Source organism: Vanacampus margaritifer, chromosome 14 (genome assembly GCF_051991255.1).
Source record: "Vanacampus margaritifer isolate UIUO_Vmar chromosome 14, RoL_Vmar_1.0, whole genome shotgun sequence".
Lineage (NCBI taxonomy): Eukaryota > Metazoa > Chordata > Actinopteri > Syngnathiformes > Syngnathidae > Vanacampus > Vanacampus margaritifer.
The window spans coordinates 14,457,850-14,481,666 of NC_135445.1; the positions used below are offsets into that span (position 1 = coordinate 14,457,850).

Genomic DNA, 23,817 nt, shown 5'->3' on the forward strand with positions numbered 1-23,817 from the left:
AATTATTAATGAAAAAGCACAAAAGAAAAACATTCAAAATGTAACTATAAAATATCCACACACCAAAAAAAATGGAAAATTATCATAATGTACACAAAATTGTCAAAAGAGTCTGAAAATATATATTTTTTAAGTCAGAAGAGAAAATATTTCGTATATATATATATATATATATATAAATGTCCAAAAACAAAAGAAGAAATCCTCAAAATTACCATAAAATGTCCACACATTGCCGACAATGTCCAAAAAAGGAAGGAGATAGGCAACAAATAATATGTCAATACTGTTTCGTTCATCACAATGTTCAAAGGTTTTGTGGCTTCAGACAGAATTTGTGTTATCTATTTGGCCTAAAACGGCTCTCAAGTCAGGAAAGGATGCTGACCCCTGTTGTAGGTCACAGTAAAAGTGCCCTCTCATGGACAAGATTTTCTAGTCTGTGTGTGCGTGCACATGTGTGTTTGTCCATCTACCTTTCTGACTATCTAAATCTAAATCTATACGTACCCACCAATTGAACCCCCCCCCCAATTCGCCTCCTCCCAGCTTGCTTGCAGCAGGCCTGTGTGTTGGAATGACACGACGTGCAAAGACAAAGGAAGCAAACAGCAGGAGGTGTTTCTGTGTGTGTGTGGTGTGTGTGTATGTGCATGTCAGAGGGTTGCGGGCGAGAGGGGTTGAAGTTCCATATGGGCGACACCCACCCCACCCCACCCCACAACCCACCCTCCCTTCCCTAACAAACAGGCAGATGTCAAATGGGACATGGCTCCCCCGATGGGGCACAGGGTCACACTACACAGGCTAAATAACAGAAGAGGGAGAGAGGGATGCCTTCCTGCCAACAAGCCCTCTCACTGCTCCCTCCCCTCTTTAAAACCCACTAAAAGAGATGTACAAACATGGCTGACACCACACTACGCAACATGCCAACACATACTGCGATGCGATCCAAGTTGAGCTTCATCGATGGCCTGCGGTCTGATGAGACCAAGATACACTTATTTGGTTCAAATGGTGTAAATTAAAGTGTGTACGGCGGCAACCAGGTGAGGAGTACAAATTCAAGCGTTTCTTGCCTACGGTCAAGCGCGGTGGTGGGAGGGTCATGATCTGGGTCTGCTTCTGTGCCGCCCGCATTGAGGCGCTTACAGTTCATTGAGGGAACCATGTATGCCAACTGTGACATACTGAAAGTGCATCCTGGAAACTGGACTGCAGGGCAATATTCCAACATGACAGTGACCCCAAACACACCTCTAGAACAGGGGTCAGCAACCTTTACTGTCAAAAGAGCCATTTTAGGCCAAATAAATAATTTCATCACCCCTTTTGGACATTTTATGGTCACTTTTTAAACATTTTTAGTAGTGTTCCAGTGTATCGGTATCAGGAGAGGCCCCGATACTGCAATAAAACAGTGGTATCTACATCGGCAAGTACATACAAGTAACATGGCGATACCATTATTTCCTACGCTAATATAGGACTTTGGATGCAGCATCTTGTGACATTCACTAAGGTATGACATGTTCACTGCATGCCGCGCCAAGATATCCTATTGCCTATTCAATGCTCTGAAGCAATGGCAGGGCAGTTTTTTCATGTTGGGGAAAAAAATAACTAGGTATTGATACCGTAGCGGAATCAAAAAGAACAAAAAAACACGAATTCAAAAAAACAAAAACGTGTTCAGATTTTTTGGACAACTAAAAAAATTGATTTTTTAAATCTAAAGCATTAATTGATTTGAATAATATTTTATCTAATATATATACAGACGCTCCCCACCTTACGAACGAGTTACGTTCCGGACGATCGTTCGTAAGGTGAATTTGTTCGTAAGTTGCTTCAGTGCTATATTTTGTATTATAATTTATGTTTAAAGAGAATACGTACAGTACTGTACTACGTATGTTAGAGAGAGAGAGCGAGAGACACACACAGTATGTACATGTACGTAATAAGATAAATAAAATGAAGTTTAACTTACTTTTGGAAGATGTACTCGATGCTTAAGGAGATGATGGAGGAGGAGGAAGAGGAGGATTTTATATCATGAGAGATTCTTCGTCGTCGCTGGAATCGGCTTCAAAAGTTATTTCCTGCTTCATGGGGACCGGCGTTTCTTCCTCCTCCTCCTCGCCACGTTGCTCAGCCTCCAATGAGCTCTCACAGCGGCAATCGTCGGTATTAGCGGCGGAAAGAAGCACTACGCGCAATACAAAATCTAACTTAAAGCATTTCTTTCCGAACATTTTTCGACATACTGTACGCGCAGAAATGTTCGTATGTACCGTTGTTCGTAACTCGAAAGTTCGTAAGTAGGGGAGCGTCTGTATATATATATATATATATATATATATATATATATATATATATATATATATATATATATATCAATTTATAATTAAAAAATAATAATAATTCCACAGGGAGCCACTGAAGAGGGACCAAAAAGCCACATGTGGCTCCCCTGGTCTAAAGGCTGGTCTGGCCAAGCATGTCTCCAGACCTAAACCCTATTGAACATCTCTATGGCATCCTCAAATGGAAGGTAGAGGAGCACAATGTCTCGAATGTCCGCCATTCCTGTGGCAACCTGTGAAGCTTTCGTGAACTCCATGCAACTTGAAGCAGTGCTGAAAAAATTATTGACAATTTGGGCATTTTCACATAGGGGTGTACTCACTTTTGTTGTCAGTGGTTTAGCAATTACGTTTGTGTGTGTTGTGTAATTTATCTATGCAGGGAGATGCAACTGAACTCAAGAACAGGTGTGTGCGTGTGTAGGTATGGGGCACAGTCCAAAACAAAGCAAGGGAATGGTTACGCACACACACCGACACACACATTTGAATGGCTGCGCCCGCGGGGCAGGAATAGGGTTGCTTTACATACTGCACTTACAGCTGCCTTTACCACTGGGGTATAAAATGGATTTGAATGAGAAAGAGGGGGAACAGAGGAGGCCAGGAGGAGGGTGAAGGGCGGGGGAGGGTGTTCATGTGTGTGTGTGGGGGGGGGGGGGGGCTTCCCTTTGTGTCACAGGAGGTCTGCTGCTGCTCTGGCATGGCTATGGAGATGGAGATGGAGGGAGCGGGGTCACTCTCTCTGCCCCCCTATCTCCCCCTTTTACTATAGGCTGGCTACTCTGACCCCCCCACAACCACCCACCCCTCCCTCCCTCCAGCCGGGGCCTTCCACCCTATTAGCATAGCAGCTGCCTGATGCAAGCTTGCAGGGTGTGGGGACTGGCCAGGTTGCTGTGTGCATATGTGTGTGAGGGGGAGGGGGCGGAGGAGGTCCGCGGAGGATGGTGGGGGGGGGGGGGGGTCCAGTCAATGGCAGTCCGTCTGGCTGGTGAATAGCAGCTAAAGCAGGCCCCCACGAGCGAGACAATGGAGCTACCAGGGAGGGGGGTCGGGGTCGGGGTGCACTGGGAGGGGAGATGGGGTTCGGGGTGGGGGGGTGTAAGAATGAGGCCGTGAATGGAGCGCCTTGTCGCCAGCGCCGTGGAGAAGAGCGCAGAATGAAGTGCGAGAATGAAAGAGGAGTTCAAAAAGGAGCGTAGGGGCGAGGGAGAGACCGTCCTGACCACCTGTCTCTCTCTCTTTATGTCTTTTACTCCCCGTCTAACACCCGAGCAGACTTTGGCCGGGGTGCTGCTAGTTGGGTGGGGGACCACAGACGTGTTTTTATTTGTGTAGAGAAAGTGCACCATCAGCAAGTTCATAGTGGGCACCATCATCTTGAATCTCTGTGCTAAATATAACCACTGGAGATTACTGGACAAATAACAAACAAACAAACAAATAATTAATTGTGTAGAATATTTGACTATTAGCACACTCTCATCATTATTTTAATGCCTTTAATTCTTCTTTAAAAGGGAAGTCAACCTTAAATTTCTTGACAATAAAATGTCATATGTGACCTCACTAGTCTAAACATGACATTCTGATTAATATTACATTTGCGGAATATGAATTATGTGGAAAAATCCCGCCATTTTTGTCCATCTCAGGGGGCGGCCATTTTGCCACTTGCTATTGATTGAAGATGACATCACAGTTGCTCAGGGCTCATGCAACGACCAATCACAGCTCACCTGTTTTCTGAAGCTGACCTGTGATTGGTTGTTACCTGAGCCCTGACCAACTGTGATGTCATCTTCAGTCGACAGCAAGTGGCAAAATGGCTGCCTTCTAATATTGATCAAAATGGCTGGATTTTGCTGCTTAACTAATTACTAATTCATGGATTCAAATATTACTGTAGCATTAGGCTACTAGAGTGCATTTATGTTTTACCTTTAGCGATGGCAATTGAAAACTTTTGAGAACTGACTCCCAGTGAACTGTTTGTTTGCTTGTCTGGCCATTCTTCTTACATCACAAATGAGCCACACAAGAAGTGTATTTTGGTTCTGAACTTTTCCAACTCACCATACAATATAAACCACTATCATTCATGTTAGTTGTTTCTCAATTTGCGTTCTTGTCCTTTCTTGTGATCTTGTGAAACGTCATCAGTCGTGGCCTAAGTCATGTTCCAAATGAAAGTATTGTACCTATAAAGCATTGCCTTATACATGTATGGACTAACAATGCCGCTCACTCGCCGTTGGGAGAAGAGAAGCCACCGGCGGCCATCGTACGTTGCTATTCAATAAGTACACAGTCATTTTAGTTCTAAATACAATAGTGTTCTTAGGAAGTATGTTCTCAAGTTTGTTCTTAGACAGACCGTAAGTTCACAAGACCGTGCTCTCCATTCTTTAAGTTGAGAAATATATTTTGTGATTTTGATGTGTTGGGTATTGTCTTTGCTATGTTGCTACGCTAATATAGCGCCCGAGATGGTAACACATGCGGCTCGAAACAGTTCACTTTCAAATGTGATGTCCATTCATGTTATTTATGCCATTCATCCTCCTGATATGATCAACTAGGCTGGGTGAAGAGCCACTTCCACTTTCAAGTGACAAATAAAGTCTGGCAGTCTTAAATCTTGCATAAATTAGCAGGAGCTAACAGCGTTAGCTTCTTAGAGACACATTGATTGCTCATTAAAGTGGTGGTTATTTGGATATTTGTGTATTGAGATCTGTTTTAAATTGTGTTGAATTTTTTTTTTTAATTGTGTGTGTGTGTGTGTGTGTGGAGAGGGGGGGGGGTGCAATATGCCTCATTGGAATTAACTTTGTAAAAGCAGAATTGTTGGCGCAACTCTCATTAGATTGTGCAGTGTCACATAATGACCTGATGATGTGTAACCGAAGCTATAAGAAAGACATTCTTTGAGTTCCTCTTTGCGGCTTTCCGCTCTACTCTCGCACTACTTCACAAACCGCACGTACACGCTATCGTACTAACCGTCAGCGACTTTGAGGAAATGGCGTGAATGATCGGGACTGTTAGAAAATGAGGAATTGAGTGTTCATTTGCATGTTACACTTATCATGTGAGACGCTCAGAGCACGGCTATGAATATTTTATGAGGGGGGCCCAACAATGACATTGAAGATTATCGCACACTTGTTTGCAGCTGCTGTGACAGCATCCATCTCCTCCGGTGGCGGCACGTCGGGGCCAGCAAGGAACTGAATTATTTTTTTTCCCAACACCTTGCGTTTCACTTGGCTGTACTGCTTCCAGTTGGGGAGGTGGGTGTCAGATTTTTTTTTCCCGTCCAATCAAATTTCACTCTTTATTTGTTGCCATGTCATCTAATCTGCCCAGTATAAGGGCATTCATTACGGAAGCATGGAAAATATTTTTGACTGGGAAATATATTTATAACGTATTTGTAAGTATGTAAAGTTTGAAGGTTCTTGTAGGCTAAATGCTAAAAACTTTGCATTTTTCCCCCATAATGCCACAGGGTGTTTTTTTCACTCGGGGAAAAAGAAAGACTCCAGTTTTTGTATATTTTATTTTTATTTCCAGTTTTTCTGAACATTTTTTGCTGTTTGACCGCCATTAGTGAGTCTGCAACATGTCACTTGGAGTTCAGAGGTAAAAATAAAATAAAAATACTAAAAAAACAGAAGCAGGTGCTCTGTTTTTCCTGAATATTTTTATTTTTGTTTAAAAAAATAAATAATTTTACCTCCTTTTTTTCTGAATAATTTCTTCCCCTGATTTTCTGAATATTTTTTATGACAGAAAAAAATATATGCAGTAAGACAGAAAAATAATTTACCCCAAAAAAAATAAATAAAACAAAGCTCCCCAAAAGAATTAGTCAGGGTTTTTTTCTCGAAGTGAATGCAATACACTCTCGTAGACTTGCGCATATGCTTGTTAAAAAAAGAACAAAATAAAAGAATGGCCTTTTTTTTTTCAGCATTTGGTCTTATAGCAATATGTTTGAAAATTAATACGTTGAAACGTATATGCAATTTGAATACATTTGCACTTACTGTACTGCTTTTGTAAGTACGTTTGAACATACTTGTAGGCTAAAGGCAAAAAAAATAAAATAATATTCTATAATGACAAATGTATTGACAAGTACAAAAAAGTAAAATAAAATATATCAAGTTAAAAAAAAACTATTTTTTAGCATTTGGCCTACATTATATACTAATATGTTCGAAAATATGCATAAATAATATATGAACACATTTTAATGTATTTGCAAATATGTTCGAATGTATTTGCCAGTCAAAAATGTTTACTTCACATTTGATGTTCTATGTTTCCGTACTTCAGATTCAGTTGTGCTTTTTATTTACATATTTAATGCTTTAATCATGTTATTTGATAAATATTTAATCTGAATTGCTCCAGATGGTGTACGTAGCACAATTGTGTGCATTATATTGCGATTTTGTATACTACCGATTGTTTCTACAATTGTGACGTAACAGTGGTTGTATGAAAAATTGGTGGATTCAGCCCAGGTACCAAAAACACGGCCAACCACTTAACCCCATTTAGCTAACACCCGAAAGACGGTAAATGCAAGCTCACTCCTGTCGAACTGTTTATTTACTTTCAGCTGGTTCTTCATTCCCAGGATGCTTTGCGTTGTCTGTCTGGCATCACGCATGGGGCACATGAAGAAGCCATTAGGGGGAGGCGTATAGGAACCAGCAGCAAGCAGCAGTCGTGGGAGGCCAGCCAAGTCGCTGTGTGAACAATGGGAACCCGGCTCAACAAAAACATCCTGAGAGAGAGAGAGAGAGAGAGAGAGAGAGAGAGAGAGAGAGAGAGAGAGAGAGAGAGAGAGAGAGAGAGAGAGAGAGAGAGAGAACACTAATTTTCCTGTATTTGTGTACCTGTAGCGCAGAGAGCTGCAGGAGAAACGCAGGGTGCATGTTGAAGGTTCAACTGCAGGTCAAGTAGTTTCAAAATAGCTTGGGATGTCCTGCACTGTCCCCTGTAACACTTATGTTAAGGTCTCCTGGAGGCCCCCACGAGTTTAAAATGATTATTTAGAGGCAAGGTTCAAATCCAACCTCTGGCCTTCTCATGCGGATTTTTCATTTTCAGTTAGGGTTAGTGATGACTCAAAATGAATAAGGACAAACGCTATAGAAATAGTTTGATGTTTTCTTCTAACACTTCCACAGAGGTTATATTTTGTGGTGCAGATCAAACTCCGTACAGTACACGATGTCAAACAGAAAGCTCTCAGGTCGCAAAGTCACACGGCTGTAGAGGTAATGTTTTATTTAACCGTCAGTCAACGCCCACTCAAGTGTTGCACCACCAACAGGTTCAACGTGTAGACGGATGCTTTGTCATCTTGCCTTTTTTCCCACGGCCTTCCCCACGTCATGGAATTTGAACACTCAGGTCTCAGGTAGCCTATCACTTCCTTACTTGAGTGTTTAGTTTACTTACTTACTTGTTTGAAAACAGACATAAATGCTTTTTACGTAATAATTTGTCAAAATAGGATGAAATGAAAACATACGTTGATTGATTGATCTTGACATAAAAGAACACGAACCAGGAACATTAACGAATATGACGTAATAGATTCTGAGAAGGAAAATAGTATTCGGAGAATTCGCCACCCAAGATCTTTTTTAAGAGAGTTGTTTGATGTTGTCGGCTCTGAGAATGATTCTTGGCAAACGCGCTGTGTCTCGTGCCAGCCTTAAAACCACCAGCTTCTCGCATTCGAATATCTTCCACCTAATCAACATTTAAATACACGTGCAAATAAGGTGCATTTGTAGTTATCATAGCATGCCCAGTGATTGTTTTTGTTTTTTTCCAGTAAAAGCACTTGTCAAGTTAATCAAAGAAAAAATATTTTATTATTTGTGCCATGTTATCACAACAGATATTATATTCTAAGATTTGTTATTAAAGTGTCCAGACATCGCAGTTTATCCGAGGCAGTGCTGGTTTTAAGGATTTCGCCAGCCCTGTTGTTTTCTCACACATTTTTGCAAATCCTGTTCCGGCGTCCTGTTTTTTTGTTTGTTTGTTTGTTTGTTTTTAAATCCAGTCAGCAAGCCAATTGTTTGGGCCACGTGTATGTCAATCGCACACTTGTCATGGCAATTCATACGATTAACCAATTAAAAAGAAATGTAACTGTTAAATCGCTAGCTAAATCGTAATAGCGAAACTAGAACTACTTCATGCTTCCGTGTCTAAGAATGATGGGAAATGTAGTCCCACTAGCCTAATCCTGCGATCGTTGGTCAGACTCAACGCAAACTGAGCTTTTTTTTTGGCAGCATATTTCCAATGAGGGACCGGCGCAAGGTAAACGGCACAGGCAACTTCCAATAGCAAAAAAGTTGAATAAAGGTGAGTGCATTGTCTTATTTACAACTGTTGAACTGTCAACCAATGTAGCATTTAGCATTCCGTAAAGTAATAACACAACCAGATTGACTAGCAATTACATTTGTTCTAAATAGTTCCTGTTGAGAATTTATTGTATTTTTGATTTTCAGCATAATTGCCAAAGGATCCTGGTTTTGATTTTGAAAGTCTGGTCCCCTTAAAGTGTTCTGCAGTGGTCTATTTCCTGGTTGCCATTAGTCACCTCTTCAATAAAAATGTCCTTACCACCAGCTGAGCTGGGAGGTAAATACAGGAGAGCGTATTTGGTCATCATTGTTGATGTTGGTTAGTGTTTCTGAATCCGGCAGATGCCATTCAATGCACGGCAGTTTCCCTTAGTATGTTTTCTCACCGTGCAGTGGAAAGGCATCATTACAACTGTCTGAGAAATTCTATAATGACATGCATAACCCTGCCAAAGCTTTTCGCTGACTATTTCCTGGTTAATGGAGGATGACGGCCAGACGGGTGGTGCCCTTACGGGTCTAAGGAGTAGACTGTTCCTTTCACTTTATTTATGAAAAACGAAACAAAAAAAACTAGTACACCTAATCCAGATCCTCACTAATGACATAGTTCTGGTATGTGTGTGCGAAAAGAATTTGTCACTTGCTGCTGACTGAAGATGACATCATTGTGACTGAGGGCTCAGGCAACGACCAATCACAGCTCACCTGTTTTCTGAAGCTGAGCTGTGATTAGTTGTTACCTGAGACCTGACCAACTGTGATGCGAGGTTATTTTCGTTAACGAAGCTAAAGAAAAAAACAAAATTCAAAAAACAATTTTGTCAACGAAATTAAATAAAAACGAAAATGCTTTTTTAAAAACCAAAACTAATTGAAACTTAATTTTATGTTTACAAAAACAAACTAAAATTATAGCGAAAGTTCCTTAATTTTCGTCTTTGGTAATTAATTTAATACACGAGCCTTTGGGGTTGATTTTAAATGTGATTTTAAGTATACAGACGCTCCCCTACTTACGAACATTCGAGTTACGAACAACGGTACATACGAACATGTCTGCGCGTGTGTCGGAAAATGTCCGGAAAAGCTGTAAGTTAGATTTTGTATTGCGCGCCTTTTTCCGAGTGTAGTGCTTCTTTCCGCCGCTAATACCGACGCTTGGCGCTGTGAGAGCTCACACAGCATCCACCTTCCTCTAATTTTTATCATTAAATATCTCGTGCATCCATTATTCAATATGGTTGGTGAAAAGCGAAAGGCATCTAGTGAGAATGGTAGTGCAAAGAAGAGGCAAGCCATTTCATTTGAAATGAAAGTGGCTTTAAACATAAATTATAATACAAAATATAGCACTGAAGCAACTTACGAACGAATTCACCTTACGAACGATCGCTCGGAACGTAACTCATTCGTAAGTTGGGGAGCGTCTGTATTTATTTCGATATTAACTGGAATAAGGACGTTTGAAAGTGTGTCACACAGAAGTGACATCATCTAGCAGGAGCCAATAGAAAAGCACCTTCAGATGACGTCGCTCCTAGGCGACAATTGACTTTTGGCTCCAATGGCTCGGCTCGCCTGTTTTTTCATTTAAGTCAGCTGAAATGGAAAGCTATGTAAGAAATGTGTTACTTTTTTCATTTTGCCATGGTATTTATTAAATATTGCGCACAAGTAATGCATACAAAAATAAAAATGAAACTAATACTAAAACTAACTCAAACTAAACTAAAACTAAGCATTTTTTTTAAATAACTAAAACTAATAAAAACTAACAGAACCATCCTGAAAACTAATTAAAAAAAAACTAAATGTAAAAAACAAAACTAACCAAATTGAAAATTACAAAACTATAAAAACCCTGCTGCGATGTCATCTTCAGTCGACAGCAAGTGACAAATGGCCGCCCCCTGAGATGGACAAAAACTGCTGGATTTTGCTGCAAACTCATGTTCCACTAACGCAACATTAACCAAAATACCGTATTTAGACAAGTGGGGCTGCATAGAACATATTATAGTGAAGACATTTTTGGGGGGGGGGGGGGGTTGACTTTTTCTTTAAAACAGCAACGCTAGTGGTGGCCCAAGCCCTTCAGCTATAGCATTCCATATGATACACTATTCGCTCAAAGATTGCTCACAAATCTGTTAGTGAGCTCTTCTCCTTTGCAAAGATGTCAAGTTACTGATTAGACAGAATGCTTATTTCACCGATGTGCTTTAGGTTGCCTACAATAAAAGGCCATTGTAAAATTTGAAGTTTTATAGTGATGGGGGAAAAAAATAAAAAATCTGTATCTGGTGTGACCGGCGTTTGCCTCCAGCATCTCCTTCACATCGAGTTGATCAGCTTGTTGATTGTGGCCTTTGGAATGTTGGTACATTCCTCTTCAATGGCTGTGCAAAGTTGCCGGATATCGCCAGGAACTAAAACACGCTGTCATAATCAATGGGTGATACTGTATGCTGCAAAAGAAATGATTTCATAACAAGCCGCAAATCATTCAAACAATGAGGCTTAGTTAAGAGCAGAACCTTGATGGCGAGCACAAGGGGGTGCATGTGTGCGGGTAACATAAAACCATCTTGCAAAACACACGCAAGGGAGGGGAAGCCTTCTTTAAGCAAAGCCTACCCACAATGCACCAGGCCCTTTTATGCCAGCAGTGAAAGGATGAATGACAAAGGGAGAGAATGGCGAACTGGGCTGGGCCCGCTTGGTTGGAAGACAAGGAGGGAGGAGAGCGAAAGGAGGGTGTGTGTATGTGTGTGTAGAGGGGAGGTTCACCAACTTCAATGCAGACTGTGTATGTACTTTTGTACATGCGTGCCAAGAGAAAGATGCATACACTGAAAGTTTGGAGTTTAATGTTTTCTTTACTGGCTTGTACACAAACGTACAAAAATAATACAGCACTCATCTCCACGTGACATCACGTCATCATCACAGTGTTACAAACATTCCCAAAAAAAATCGGAAAAAGGAAAATCAGCCGTTTCCTCTTGCTTGAAAGCAACAACAAAAATGATCTGAAACACAACTTGCTCCAAAAAAAAAAAGACAAACTCAGCACTTTTTTTTCTTCACAAAAAAAAGAACAACACACTCATATCATGTACACCACTCGGCGGCTGGCTCATTACGTCATAAATGTTATGACTGGTAAGCCTGACAACCACACAACCGTGCAATTTTTTTTAATCATGTTACAATGATCTTACCATCAAATGTATTATTCCCCTTTCATAAAAAAAACAGGAAGACAGCACTTCAGAAAAGAAAGTGCTCCAAGTTTTATCATCATCATCATCAGCTTGATATATATATTTATATATATATATATATATATATATATATATATATATATATATATATATATATATATATATATATATATATATATATATATATATATATATACACACACACAAACACACACGCATAACTTCGCTGGAAAAAAAAAAGTTTCCACAGAGTAACACGCACATTTATCGCCTGGAGCGTATATTTATACAATAGTATTTTTGCTGTTTGATTATTTTTTTCTATTCAGAAAAAAATTCTTAAATGTCAGCACATAAAAAGCCAACTCCAACAGCAGTCATCAGTGCAATATTGAAACAAAAACAAAAAAATCTAAACAAAAGAAATATCAAGTTTAAGACAAGCGATGCATATTTCGTGTGTTGCCTGATACCAACCCAATCGCTTCAGTTTACTGGTGCTTGAATATTTGTGTGTGCGTGTGTTTGTTTGGGCCTCATGAGAAGCATACACTTTCAAAGAACCACACACTCTTCCCATGAAGCTGCTGTGAAGCCTTTGAAAAGAAAAAAAATAACTACGACAAAATAAAAGCAGCATTGATTCAAACGTTAGGGTGACTTTTTTCTTCTTTTTTTTTTAATGCAGCAGACAACGTTCAAGAATTTTCTTTGCGAGTCCTGCAATTGCCACAAATGGTGATTTTTAATGTGTGTGCACGTGTGTGTGTTTGTTCAAAAAGTCAGTAGTAGTAACTATTCCATCCAAAGCCAAGAGGCGCTCAAGGCTCCGTGTATTTGTGCAATTCAAACTCCCTGCATTTAAAAGCCATTCCACTTGTTGCCTTGACTGAAAATATCCCCCCCCCAATCCCCCCCAAAAAAGGAGAGATTCCAGAAAGGCACACTGATGCTTAGCTTGTCTGAGTCGGTTTGGTTGTAGTGTGAAACAAATGGTCCCAAATGAGGATGCAGTATCTTTTTGTGGGAGTGGAAGGGGGGTAAAAAACACACAACATACTGGCATAAGCACAACATGAGAATACTTTAAAAGTCGAGGTAGCTGGCAAAAGGCAACCAATCCTGATTGGAGGAACACAACGGGAGGGGAGGGGGCACACACATAGAGGGGATACCTCCACATGGGACAGTTTTTTTTTTTTTAAACTGAAGCAGCTTGAGTCACCCTCAGATCATTTTTCTCTCTCTTTTTTCAATCAAAATGTACCTTCATAAATATAACAAAAATAAAAACAACCTGCTTTCACAGTGAGGATGTTAATAGAATACTGAAATGAGTTTATAAAGTGATTCCAATCTTTCATTTTATTTGTATTTTTTTATTTTAATGTTTTACTGAAGCAGCTGTTTTTCTTTAAAATAGCAACACAATGACCATTGGTAGGCTGGCTTGAAAAAGTTGGACGCCAGCGTGGATGATGGCAGGTTGAATGTTTTGTATGTCTTCAAACAATGACAGAAACAAAGTAAAGCTATGGTGTACAGTACTTCACAACCACAATGAAGCCATTTGTTGTTATGACAGAAAAAAAGCACATCGGATAGCCATATTGCCGCTCTTTGAGTTCAAAACAATTAAATATATCTGCCTTTTCTTGCTTTGTGTGTCTTCCCTTTCCAAATATTCCAGCATCAAGTGCCCTAATTCACTTTAAATAAGTTACAATTTTAGTGGGCATTGATGAGCATTATTGAATATGGGGGGGGGGGGGGGGTATCAACAATGAGTGGAACACACCATCTATAGAAGACACATTCAAGAGGAAAGCTTTTAGGACAGGGGTGGGCAACCGACAGCTTGCGGACCCTTTCGTGGTCAGCCAAGAGTGTTTGAACAATATCCAATAATGATGATGAGTTTAGCACCACCCCTGTTTTAGTACCAACAAACCAAGTGTGTGTTATTGAATGATTCCAATGGAGCCCAATTGATGTTTGGCACATGAATGAGACAATGGAGTGGAGATTTTTGTTGTTGCCATTACATTTTTTTTTTTTTTTTTTTACCTGACACACAGCCGAGAGAGAGGAAGAAGGGAGTGAGCTATATCACCGGGCCCCAGACGAGTACTTGGCCTTGGTGATGAGGTATAGCACAATGTCCTGGTGACCTCCGAAGGCGGCGATGTGCAAGGCGCTCCAGCCTTCCCGGTTGGCGAGCCGGATGTCGGCGCCGAACTTGACCAGCAGCTTGACCAGCTCCAGGTTGCCGTCGATGACGGACTGGTGCAGCGCCGTCTGGCCCTCGGGTCCGAACGAGTTGACGTTAAACTCGCAGTTCGTCATGTTCTGCAGCAGCGAGTGCAGCTCCTTGGTGTTGCCCTTCTTCACCGCCTCCTGGAACACTCTCTGCGGGGCCGAGCATGTGGACACGTCCGCCTGGCTCATGGCTGCGTCGGAGGACGAGGAGAAGGGAGGGGAAAGGGGAAGGGGCGCCCAGTAATCCCGTCCACAAAAGCTCTCGTGCTTGGCCACGCTTGTTTGTATATCCCCGAAAAGGAGTGAAAACACGCAGATCCACAAGGTAGTTGATCCCGTGTTTTGCGTGAAGTGGCGGCGGCGACGTGGGGGTCCGTACAGTTTCCTAGCAGCGGCAGATGATGCGATATAGGGACACTTCGGATCACTCTCCCTCTTTGGTTCTCCCACGTCCGCCGTTCACGCGAGAGTCTGCCTGGAAAAGCGGGACACACGCGCGCACAAAGTCCAAACTAGATCAGACACTGCACCGCATTCCAACACATCCAAAAGCGTGCGTAATGCTTTTACGCATAGACACTTTGGGTTCCGAATGCTTCTTTCGGGCTTACCTGTGGGACGGACGGGTCTGGAACGCTGTATAAAAGAAAAACAAACAAAAAGAAAGAAAGAAACAAACAAAATAAGATACAAATCCAGCAGCGTGTGGTCCGCTTTGCTGCGTCCTCCGTGCGCTCTGGCTAGCTGGTGGCTGCGCTCTGGGGGAATATTTTACGCGTCCTTTATTTGCATGACAATAGTAGGGAGGAGGAGGGGGTAGGGGGGTGGGGTGGGGAACAAATGTGGAGGAATGGGTGAAATCCCGGCGAGGTTATAGGCTGATGCCGGCGCTGGAAGAGAGAAGGCGGGAGGGAGAGGCGTGGCCTTCTCTGACTGACCCCCCCCCCAAATGCAGTCAAACGAGCAAACATCCACTTATCTTTCTATATATCTATCCATACAACTACAGTATTAATCATTATGTTTTACGGTAGGTGGAAGTGCTGTAGAACAATCTAAAAATGTATTTATTAAACTATATGGATATATTTGCACCTAGCATTAATAATTTATGCTACTACTACCAAGTAATAATAAAAAATAAGTGGTTATGATTACTTTTCATAGGACTACGTGTCAAAGAAAATGAAAAAATACTCACTTTGCAATAACACATATAGCAAGTCACCATGACTTATTTTCATGAAATAATCATCAAACTGTCTAATGAAAGATATAACCAGGTGGTATAACAGTAATAATACTAACCACAATGATTACTTAAAATTAAAACCCATGTCAATAAAAAATGAACAATGATCTGAATGTCAAAAACTCGACATGCGAGCATTTTCCCATGATATGACGTGTTCAGGTGCTGTTGTATTCCGGCCACTTCAGCGTTTGCTCCAAATTAAAAATTCCAAGCAAACATTGAATTTCTTAATTACTTACTCACTTGTTTTTACTACAACGTTTAATGCCATTGAACATTCAAGGGGTTTTATCTAGTGTACTCGAAACCGTATGCGATGGACAAAAAGAGTGAAGCAAATGGCACCACAAATGCCCCCCAAACGCAACCCGGAAGTTTGTACCCTCATTTAGAACAACTGCCGCGCAGGAGATTAGAGCCGGCTTCTTAAATCATAAACTGCGGATATATTGCAGTTGTTTTGAAATGACTAGGCTGTGTGGGACTTGACATAACAAAAGAGCCCGCTCTACTTCCTCTTTTTTTTTTTTTTGCGAGTGAAAAGAGGTGACGCTGTGCGCGGATTGACACGCCGCTCGGCCGCCCCCACCACCGTGGGAACCGAGTGCCTTTGTGTGTGTGCGCGCGACTGACGCCTAGTGTGAGGTGGTGAGAGAATATTGTTGAAGTGTAACAAACGTATGGATGGAGGAAATGAGTGCAAACTGCAGAAGGTGCATTTGGGCCGTTTGCACCGTTTGTTTTGTGTTTCCCACACTCTGAATTGTACATTCGGTGCACATTTGCGGCTGCAGGTTTCAACCTCATTTGCCTGCCAAAAAATAAAATAAAAAAAAGAATGTACAGTATGTGAAAATTATAGATTTTCAGATTTATGATGCGACCACCAGAAAAATAAGTAAAGAACATATCTCCCATTTGCAAATTAATGTGAATTTCTTACCTGATTGTCTTGAAAAATACTTTTCTTCAGTGGGTGCGGCGACTTCGCCATGACCAAAGTAAAATAATCAGCTAAATGAATCGGCTGCTGCCACGTGCAAAACAAGAAAACCACATCATGTCTGGTATCAACAAAAAGCTCTGGGTTTTCCGCAGCATTGAAGGCTGCTTCTGATTGGTCAGAATTATTTATTGAATGCCCGATTTGAAATTGCTGCAACACTTCACAAAAAAGTAATTGAAAATTTAAAAAATCATGTTGGTATAGCCGCATGACATTTTAGGATTACAAAGGTCACGTTATCGGAAGTATGTGCTGTTAATTTCACGGGTTGTTTTAACTGCACATGAGGACAGTGGCTGATTTTTTCAGACAAGGACAGAGATGAGATCGGTAGACAAGATTGGTTTTATTTTATAAATCGGGTCTGATACCAATCCCGGCTGATCGATTGGTGCACCCCAACAATGGAAAGCGTGCATGGGCACTATTGAACTATTGCTAGTTAGGCACTGTAAAGCCTTCCTCAGTCCCCACTGCCTGAGTTGCCATGCAAGGGAGCGAAATGAATGATTTTTGTGTCCATTCATCCAAAAGAACATTTATGAGGTTCCTGTTCCTGTTCATCCAAAAAAGTCAGTCAGGACTTATCCAAGCATGCCTTTAAGGCGTGGCCAATGTGCTAAAACTAACATTAAATTTAGCTTAGGTATCAAACCGGAATGTGATTCATCAATGCATTTTTGTAGGTGCGTCTGCAGGTGTCGGTGAGCTTCCTTTTTGTTTGTTCCCACAGCTGCAAGCATTCAAAAACAAAGCTCTGACTCACTCCAATCAATGTGGTGAGAATTTTACTCAGATCTTTTTATGGCGTGTTCAGAACCAGATGCGTACTCCTTTCTGCGCCGTCGCTGACCTGCAAGAGTGCACACGCATTGTACTTCAAAAATGGAATGCAGCTCATAGTTTTTCTGTGTCAATAGGATTTGGATCTACATGTGTTTTGCTTATGTTTATGTGTGTGTTTTTCTCCCTCTCTCCTTGGCTTGGTGAATGGAGGAGAACTTGCGGAAAATCAGGAACATCTGTCCACCATCAGAACTTTGGCTTCAGTGCGTCTGGACACTTGGAAAACATTTGTGCAGACCGCAACAGCAAAATGTTTTAGCATTTCTTCCGTTGAATTCTTAGGAATAATTCTCTGGGAAGCAGCCAAAACCAGATAAACACTACTTGGAAAGTAACAAAAGAATGATTGGATTCAAACAGTTATTATGACATGATTGGGACCACTAAATCCTCCATGATGGAATCAACTTTTAGAATGATCACAGAAGTCAGTTGCCATTCTATTATTGGAGCCCTATCTCCATTCTATCACAATGTGTTGATAAACAAGGCGTGCATTTTCCAGCGTGAAGACAAAGAGCCCGGAGCTGAGGTGACGCGTTATAAACGCACGAGCCGGACAGAGCGGGGCGACTCGCTAAGCAAGGCCGAGGTTTGGCGCCGAGACGCGCGGGGAAAGACGGGGTGGGGGGGCTGGGTGTCCCGAGAGAGGGTGGAGAAGGTATGCATGTGTGCCGCCGAAAACGAGGAGACAGGAAAACTCGTAGAGGAAACGCATGTAAAAGTGTCATGTAAAAATGTCAGTTAAAAAAAACACTGACATTGGTAACAGTGACATTCTTGCTGCAGAGCCTGATGAACCCACTAGTGTGTGTGTGTATGTATGTAGAGTAAGAGAGAGAGTGAGAGAGCGGTGACGTGGTAGCAAAGAGGGAGGGCCTTCTGCATCCAATTCATTCCGGACACCACGTGTCCTCAGAGCGTGGGAAAGAGGCGAGCTTTTCTTCCCAGCAAAGAAAGAGCAAGGATCAAATAACATGGCGCTGCAGCAGAGATGGTGCTCAGCGCACAGACAGGAGTTCACTATAAAGGCAGAGCTTCTGCCGAGAGAAAGTGGCAAGTTCTGCAGAGGGTTGAGGCGAAATGAGAGAGGCGGTGTGGTTTAGTTTGAAGGCAGAGGAGCTGAGCACAAAGACATGTGGAGCTACCACCACCTGGACTAGGCACATAGGGCGTTATTTTGGAGATATAGGGTGTCAACGCATCATAATCATTTCAGATTTCCTTGATCAGTTTTTATAAACTGTTTGAAAAGTGTGGAGCTAAATGCAAAAGGGGAGGTGTCTTTGTTCAGTCATATTTATTTTAAAAATAGCACTGCGGGCAGTTATGGCAATCCATTTGTAATATGTTTGGGAAAACCTGGTCAAAGAAAATCATTCGCGCACATTTGGGAATCAGATCACTCGTAGTGATAAATTGTGGAAGTATTTATACAAAAAAAACAAAAAACAACAACATCCATTTAACCAACATTTACCAGAAACATAAAAAACAAAATAAATAAATAAATTCAGTAAAGACTCAATGCATTCAAGTGCATTGAGAAAACATCTGCTGTGAATTGGCACTATATAAATAAAATTGAATTGAATTCAAATGCATCACAAATTCCCAATGTTCAACTGGTTAATGCTCAAGAAAGTCCTAAATCACGAGTCAGTCACAAATCTCTGGCAAGTCCCGGCCTAAGTATCAAGGAACCCCAAGTTTTTGTTTTACATCTAGAGCAAGTCCAAATTCTTCAGAACAAAATGTCCCAAAACGTTTGTTGAGTTTTTGCCTCAAGAGTCAAATCAAGTTCCAAAACAACTGTCCAAAAACGGTCCGAAATTATTTGTCCAAATTGGGCAAATCCCTTGTTCTTTTTCCAGATATAAAAACAAAGTACCAAGTCATTTGATCCAAGTCTCAAGGCCCAAGAAAATCCAAAATAATCTGCCCCTAATCTCTGATATGACCCACAGTTAAATGTTGGGAGTCACAAGGTTAGTTGTAATTGTGTAGTTCTTGCAAACTACTCATAAATCACGACCACATTTTTTGGTCCCAGTCAGTTGGCATCAATTCCAATCAGTCAAGTCATTTGGTTTTACATAAATGTTTTGCTCTGGTCAATAACTTGGTCCAGTCCAGTTTTATGGCAATCCTTGTGTTTAGCTATCCAAAGTACATATTTTAGCAGTCTTTACTTTAGCATCCCTAACAGTCCGTAGCACCTAACAAGAAATCAAGTTTAGCCGTGACCCAGAAAACACACACACAATAAAAAGTATTTCAAGAAGAGTTCTCATGTCAACACAATCCAGACTATCATTGCCATCATAGTGTTAATTGCATGTCAGGTTTAGACATCATCTCCTTTGTCCTCAGCAGCTTCTAGTTAAATCCAATGTTCAAATTCCCACACAGAAGAAGCAGGTCTAATTCCACAACACCCACAAAGAAAAGATCCCCTCTATTATCCTTCAAAAGACACAATAGTTTACAAAGTCCCGACAGTTAACTGTATTGTATGGTGTAACATTACTTCTACTGACAAAGCCTCAATCTGTGGTAGCGAATCCCTTGAAGTTATGCAATTAGCAACCTGGCGTTAGGTGACGTTTAAGAGCGGTTCCTCAACGGTGTCATTCCCAATCCCACCAGCGGAAGGAAAGTATGAGAACAGTCAGTGATGTGTGATTGAAAAACACATTTACCTCAATGAGTCACAGCACAACATGACTCCGGAAATCACTTACTGTGGCTTTTTTTTAATTTTTTTTTTTAAATACGAGCCGTCAATAAAGTAAAGTGGACATCTGCCAAGCGTTAAGGATTGTTGGATTTTACGAGTGTACGAAATGCATGTGGATCTCTTAAAACCTTCAAGGGCAAACACATAAAGTCAATGAATGATTTGAGAAGAGAGAAAAAGAGGTTAGACGAAATGTGAAGGAATTCTCACCGCATGTGTTGGGTTACTCTTTCAGGTCGGAACTCCCCCCCCCCCTCACAACCCCCAAGCTGTTCATGTTACACCTGTGCAGCGTCAACCATTTTTATTTATTTAGAAAACACCAGCAGCAAGTTCATTTTCACAATGCTGTAAAATATTCATTAGAAGAAACAGATTTTTTTGGACAAATATTGAATGTACAGTTAAACGAAACTTAAAATATAACCAGAGAACTGTTATTAGAAAGCATAACAAAATGACTCGCTTTTGCTCAACATCTTAAATAAAGACAATTGAAAAATACTAGCGTTGGGTATCGGAATCGGTATTGGGGGCCAAAAAACGGTACCGGAACAACACTAAAAAATACCCTAACCCTAACTACAAAAACAGTTGGAATTAAAAGTTAAATAAAAACAAACTTAGATGTCATTTCTAATTGGATGGTTTCTTCGAGGTTTACATCTAAATTACATCATGGTAGATGAGTGACATTTCACAAGTCAAGCCGCTGGTTCACTCAATTTCAAAACGTCAACAAAAAAATGCTTGAAGAGATGTAATGAAAAATGTGCTTGCATTTAAACCCAGGCAATAAAAAAAAAAAACTTTAACAATGTAAAAAATACATTAGAAATAAGTCACTCTATTTGTGGATTGCTCGCTTTAGATTTGTATCTCTCTTACAATGGCATTTAAATATTTATTCTGTACCTTCATCTGTGATGTGCATGACCTCCTGAAACATGGACAGAACACGTCCAAAGTGAGAGCCCTCCCAGAACACCTTTCCGCACCGGGTGCAAACAAAGTAGTGCGGTACCCTGGGCACCAGGGTCGGCGGTACTGTGTGTAGCTGTATGGGTGCCCCCCCAGGAAAGCTCAGGGTCACGGGGTCCAGATCTGACAGGGAGGCCCAGTTACACTGAGGACTATACCTGGGGAGTTCAAGGTTAAGTGGCTCCTCCTCAGGTGGTGTCATTGACATACCGGTTGCCTGCAGAAATCCTACAAAAATGAAGTAAGAAGCAAATGCTTAAAGCGGAAGTCAACCTTAAACCTTTCTTGACAATACGATGGTATATGTGACCTCACTAGTCTAAACATGACATTCTGATTAATATTACATTTGTGGAATATGAGTTATGAAGCAAAATCCAGCCGTTTTTGTCACTATCAGAAGGCGACCATTTTACTACTTACTGTCGAGTGAAAATGACATCACAGTTGCTCAGGTAACAACCAATCACAGCTCACCTGTTTTCTGAAGCTGAACTGTAAGTGGTTGTTACCTGAGACCTGAGCAAGTGTGAAGTCATTTTCACTCGACAGCAAGTGACAAAATGGCCGTCTTCTGACACTGATGAAAAGAAGGAAAAAAACGTATGGATTTTGCTGCTTAACTCATATTCCAATAACACAATATTAACTAGATTGCCATATTTAGACTAGTAGGGCTGCGTAGAACATATTATTGCCAATAAATTTTTGGGGGTTGGCTTTCCCTTCAAACAAGACTATATGAACACGGATAAATACACACATAAACATTAGCATCATTTTATGCTAGCTATGAGAGCCATTTTGTGGTGTTTGACTAACCTTTCTGTTTAAGCATCCGGATCATGTCTTGTCTAGGCAGTGCCACGTACTGATCACTGTTGCACGCCTGCAAAAAAAGAAAAAGAAAAAGAAAAAGGAGACATGAATAAAACAGGAGCTATTCATAAAGGCATTATGAATTAGACACCAGTAGTAAAAAACATGCGACAATGTTTGTAATAACATTTTGACTGCTATCATTTGTCTCGATGTCATTCGCACAAAATGAAGTTGTGAAGTTTAATGGGACTGTGGTATACATGGAACAAGATCATCTTTACTTTTATTTTGCCGACATTTACAAGTGAATTGTGTAACAACTTGTACTGGTAAACTGTACCAGAAGCAGACAATTTTCCCACCTTGTTGTTTTGGTGTAAAAGGAGCAACACACAGATCAGATCTTTGAGCGTGTGTGTGCATGAGAGCATTTACGCCTCTATAACATTCACACGTCCGTGCCGTCCTGTCCTCGACGGCGGAGGACACCCATCCTCCTCGGCAGGACATTAGTGACCTCTTGTTTGCCGGCCCCTGACGTTCGAACGCACACACAGACACACACTTGTCTGTGAGCCTTCCTGACAGCATGTGAGTGCTAAAAGCCTTGTCAACACACCTGAGCTCCACCCAGCAAACAACATTCCACTTAAGTGCAGCGCTAAATCAAACCCAATACAACACATTTCACTCAAGTAAAAGTATTAGCCATGACTAGCAAGGCAGGCTTTTAACTTGGGCCTGCCGCCTACCGAGCAACGTGGCCAAAAGCGACTGAAGTGGACAATTGCGGAAAAAGATATTCACACTCACACAGCAAGCCTTCGCATACATATATATGGTCAGCTAACGTTTTGCTCTCAGCTAACGCCATGCTACCAACAAACGAATAGGAGTTATCTTGAACGCTGGACCCGAGAGACAAATTATCTTAGCGCTAGCTAGGACGAGGCTAGTAGCATTGTAGATGGATTTAAAATGGAACCAGAGACAAAAACTTTAACTTGGGCCTGCCGCCTACCGAGCAACGTGGCCAAAAGCGACTGAAGTGGACAATTGCGGAAAAAGATATTCACACTCACACAGCAAGCCTTCCCATACATATATATGGTCAGCTAACGTTTTGCTCTCAGCTAACGCCATGCTACCAACAAACGAATAGGAGTTATCTTGAACGCTGGACCTGAGAGACAAATTAGCTTAGCGCTAGCTAGGATGAGCCTAGTAGCAATGTAGATGGATTTAAAATGGAACCAGAGACAAAAACTTTAACTTGGGCCTGCCGCCTACTGAGCAACGTGGCCAAAAGCGACTGAAGTGGACAATTGCGGAAAAAGATATTCACACTCACACAGCAAGCCTTCGCATACATATATATGGTCAGCTAACGTTTTGCTCTCAGCTAACGCCATGCTACCAACAAACGAATAGGAGTTATCTTGAACGCTGGACCCGAGAGACAAATTATCTTAGCGCTAGCTAGGACGAGGCTAGTAGCATTGTAGATGGATTTAAAATGGAACCAGAGACAAAAACTTTAACTTGGGCCTGCCGCCTACCGAGCAACGTGGCCAAAAGCGACTGAAGTGGACAATTGCGGAAAAAGATATTCACACTCACACAGCAAGCCTTCCCATACATATATATGGTCAGCTAACGTTTTGCTCTCAGCTAACGCCATGCTACCAACAAACGAATAGGAGTTATCTTGAACGCTGGACCTGAGAGACAAATTAGCTTAGCGCTAGCTAGGATGAGCCTAGTAGCAATGTAGATGGATTTAAAATGGAACCAGAGACAAAAACTTTAACTTGGGCCTGCCGCCTACTGAGCAACGTGGCCAAAAGCGACTGAAGTGGACAATTGCGGAAAAAGATATTCACACTCACA

General features: G+C 41.3%; 2 protein-coding genes across 6 annotated transcripts in view; both read right to left on the reverse strand.

Annotated features, from left to right (window-relative positions):
* Positions 1–12,178: 12,178 nt before the first annotated feature.
* Positions 12,179–15,053, reverse strand: nrarpa (NOTCH regulated ankyrin repeat protein a). 2 transcript variants are annotated; one of them, XM_077585305.1, is made up of 2 exons: positions 14,889–15,053; positions 12,179–14,748 (listed from the first exon to the last, which is right to left on the reverse strand). In XM_077585305.1, the coding sequence occupies exon 2, from the start codon at positions 14,464–14,466 to the stop codon at positions 14,128–14,130; it is 339 nt and encodes a 112-aa protein (XP_077441431.1). In that variant the 5' UTR covers positions 14,467–14,748; positions 14,889–15,053; the 3' UTR covers positions 12,179–14,127. The 2 variants fall into 2 exon arrangements, with proteins under 2 accessions (XP_077441431.1, XP_077441430.1); XM_077585304.1 differs by having other exon boundaries at positions 12,179–14,752.
* A 5,360-nt stretch (positions 15,054–20,413) lies between these two features.
* Positions 20,414–23,817, reverse strand: part of exd3 (exonuclease 3'-5' domain containing 3) — a 46,548-nt gene continuing 43,144 nt past the window's right edge. For all 4 annotated transcript variants that reach the window (XM_077543125.1, XM_077543124.1, XM_077543122.1 and 1 more), the window contains 2 exons: positions 21,928–21,994; positions 20,414–21,333 (listed from right to left, as the gene is read on the reverse strand). In XM_077543125.1, the coding sequence (XP_077399251.1) occupies positions 21,029–21,333; positions 21,928–21,994 (372 nt within the window). In that variant the 3' untranslated portion in view covers positions 20,414–21,028. The remainder of the gene's footprint in view (positions 21,334–21,927; positions 21,995–23,817) is intronic.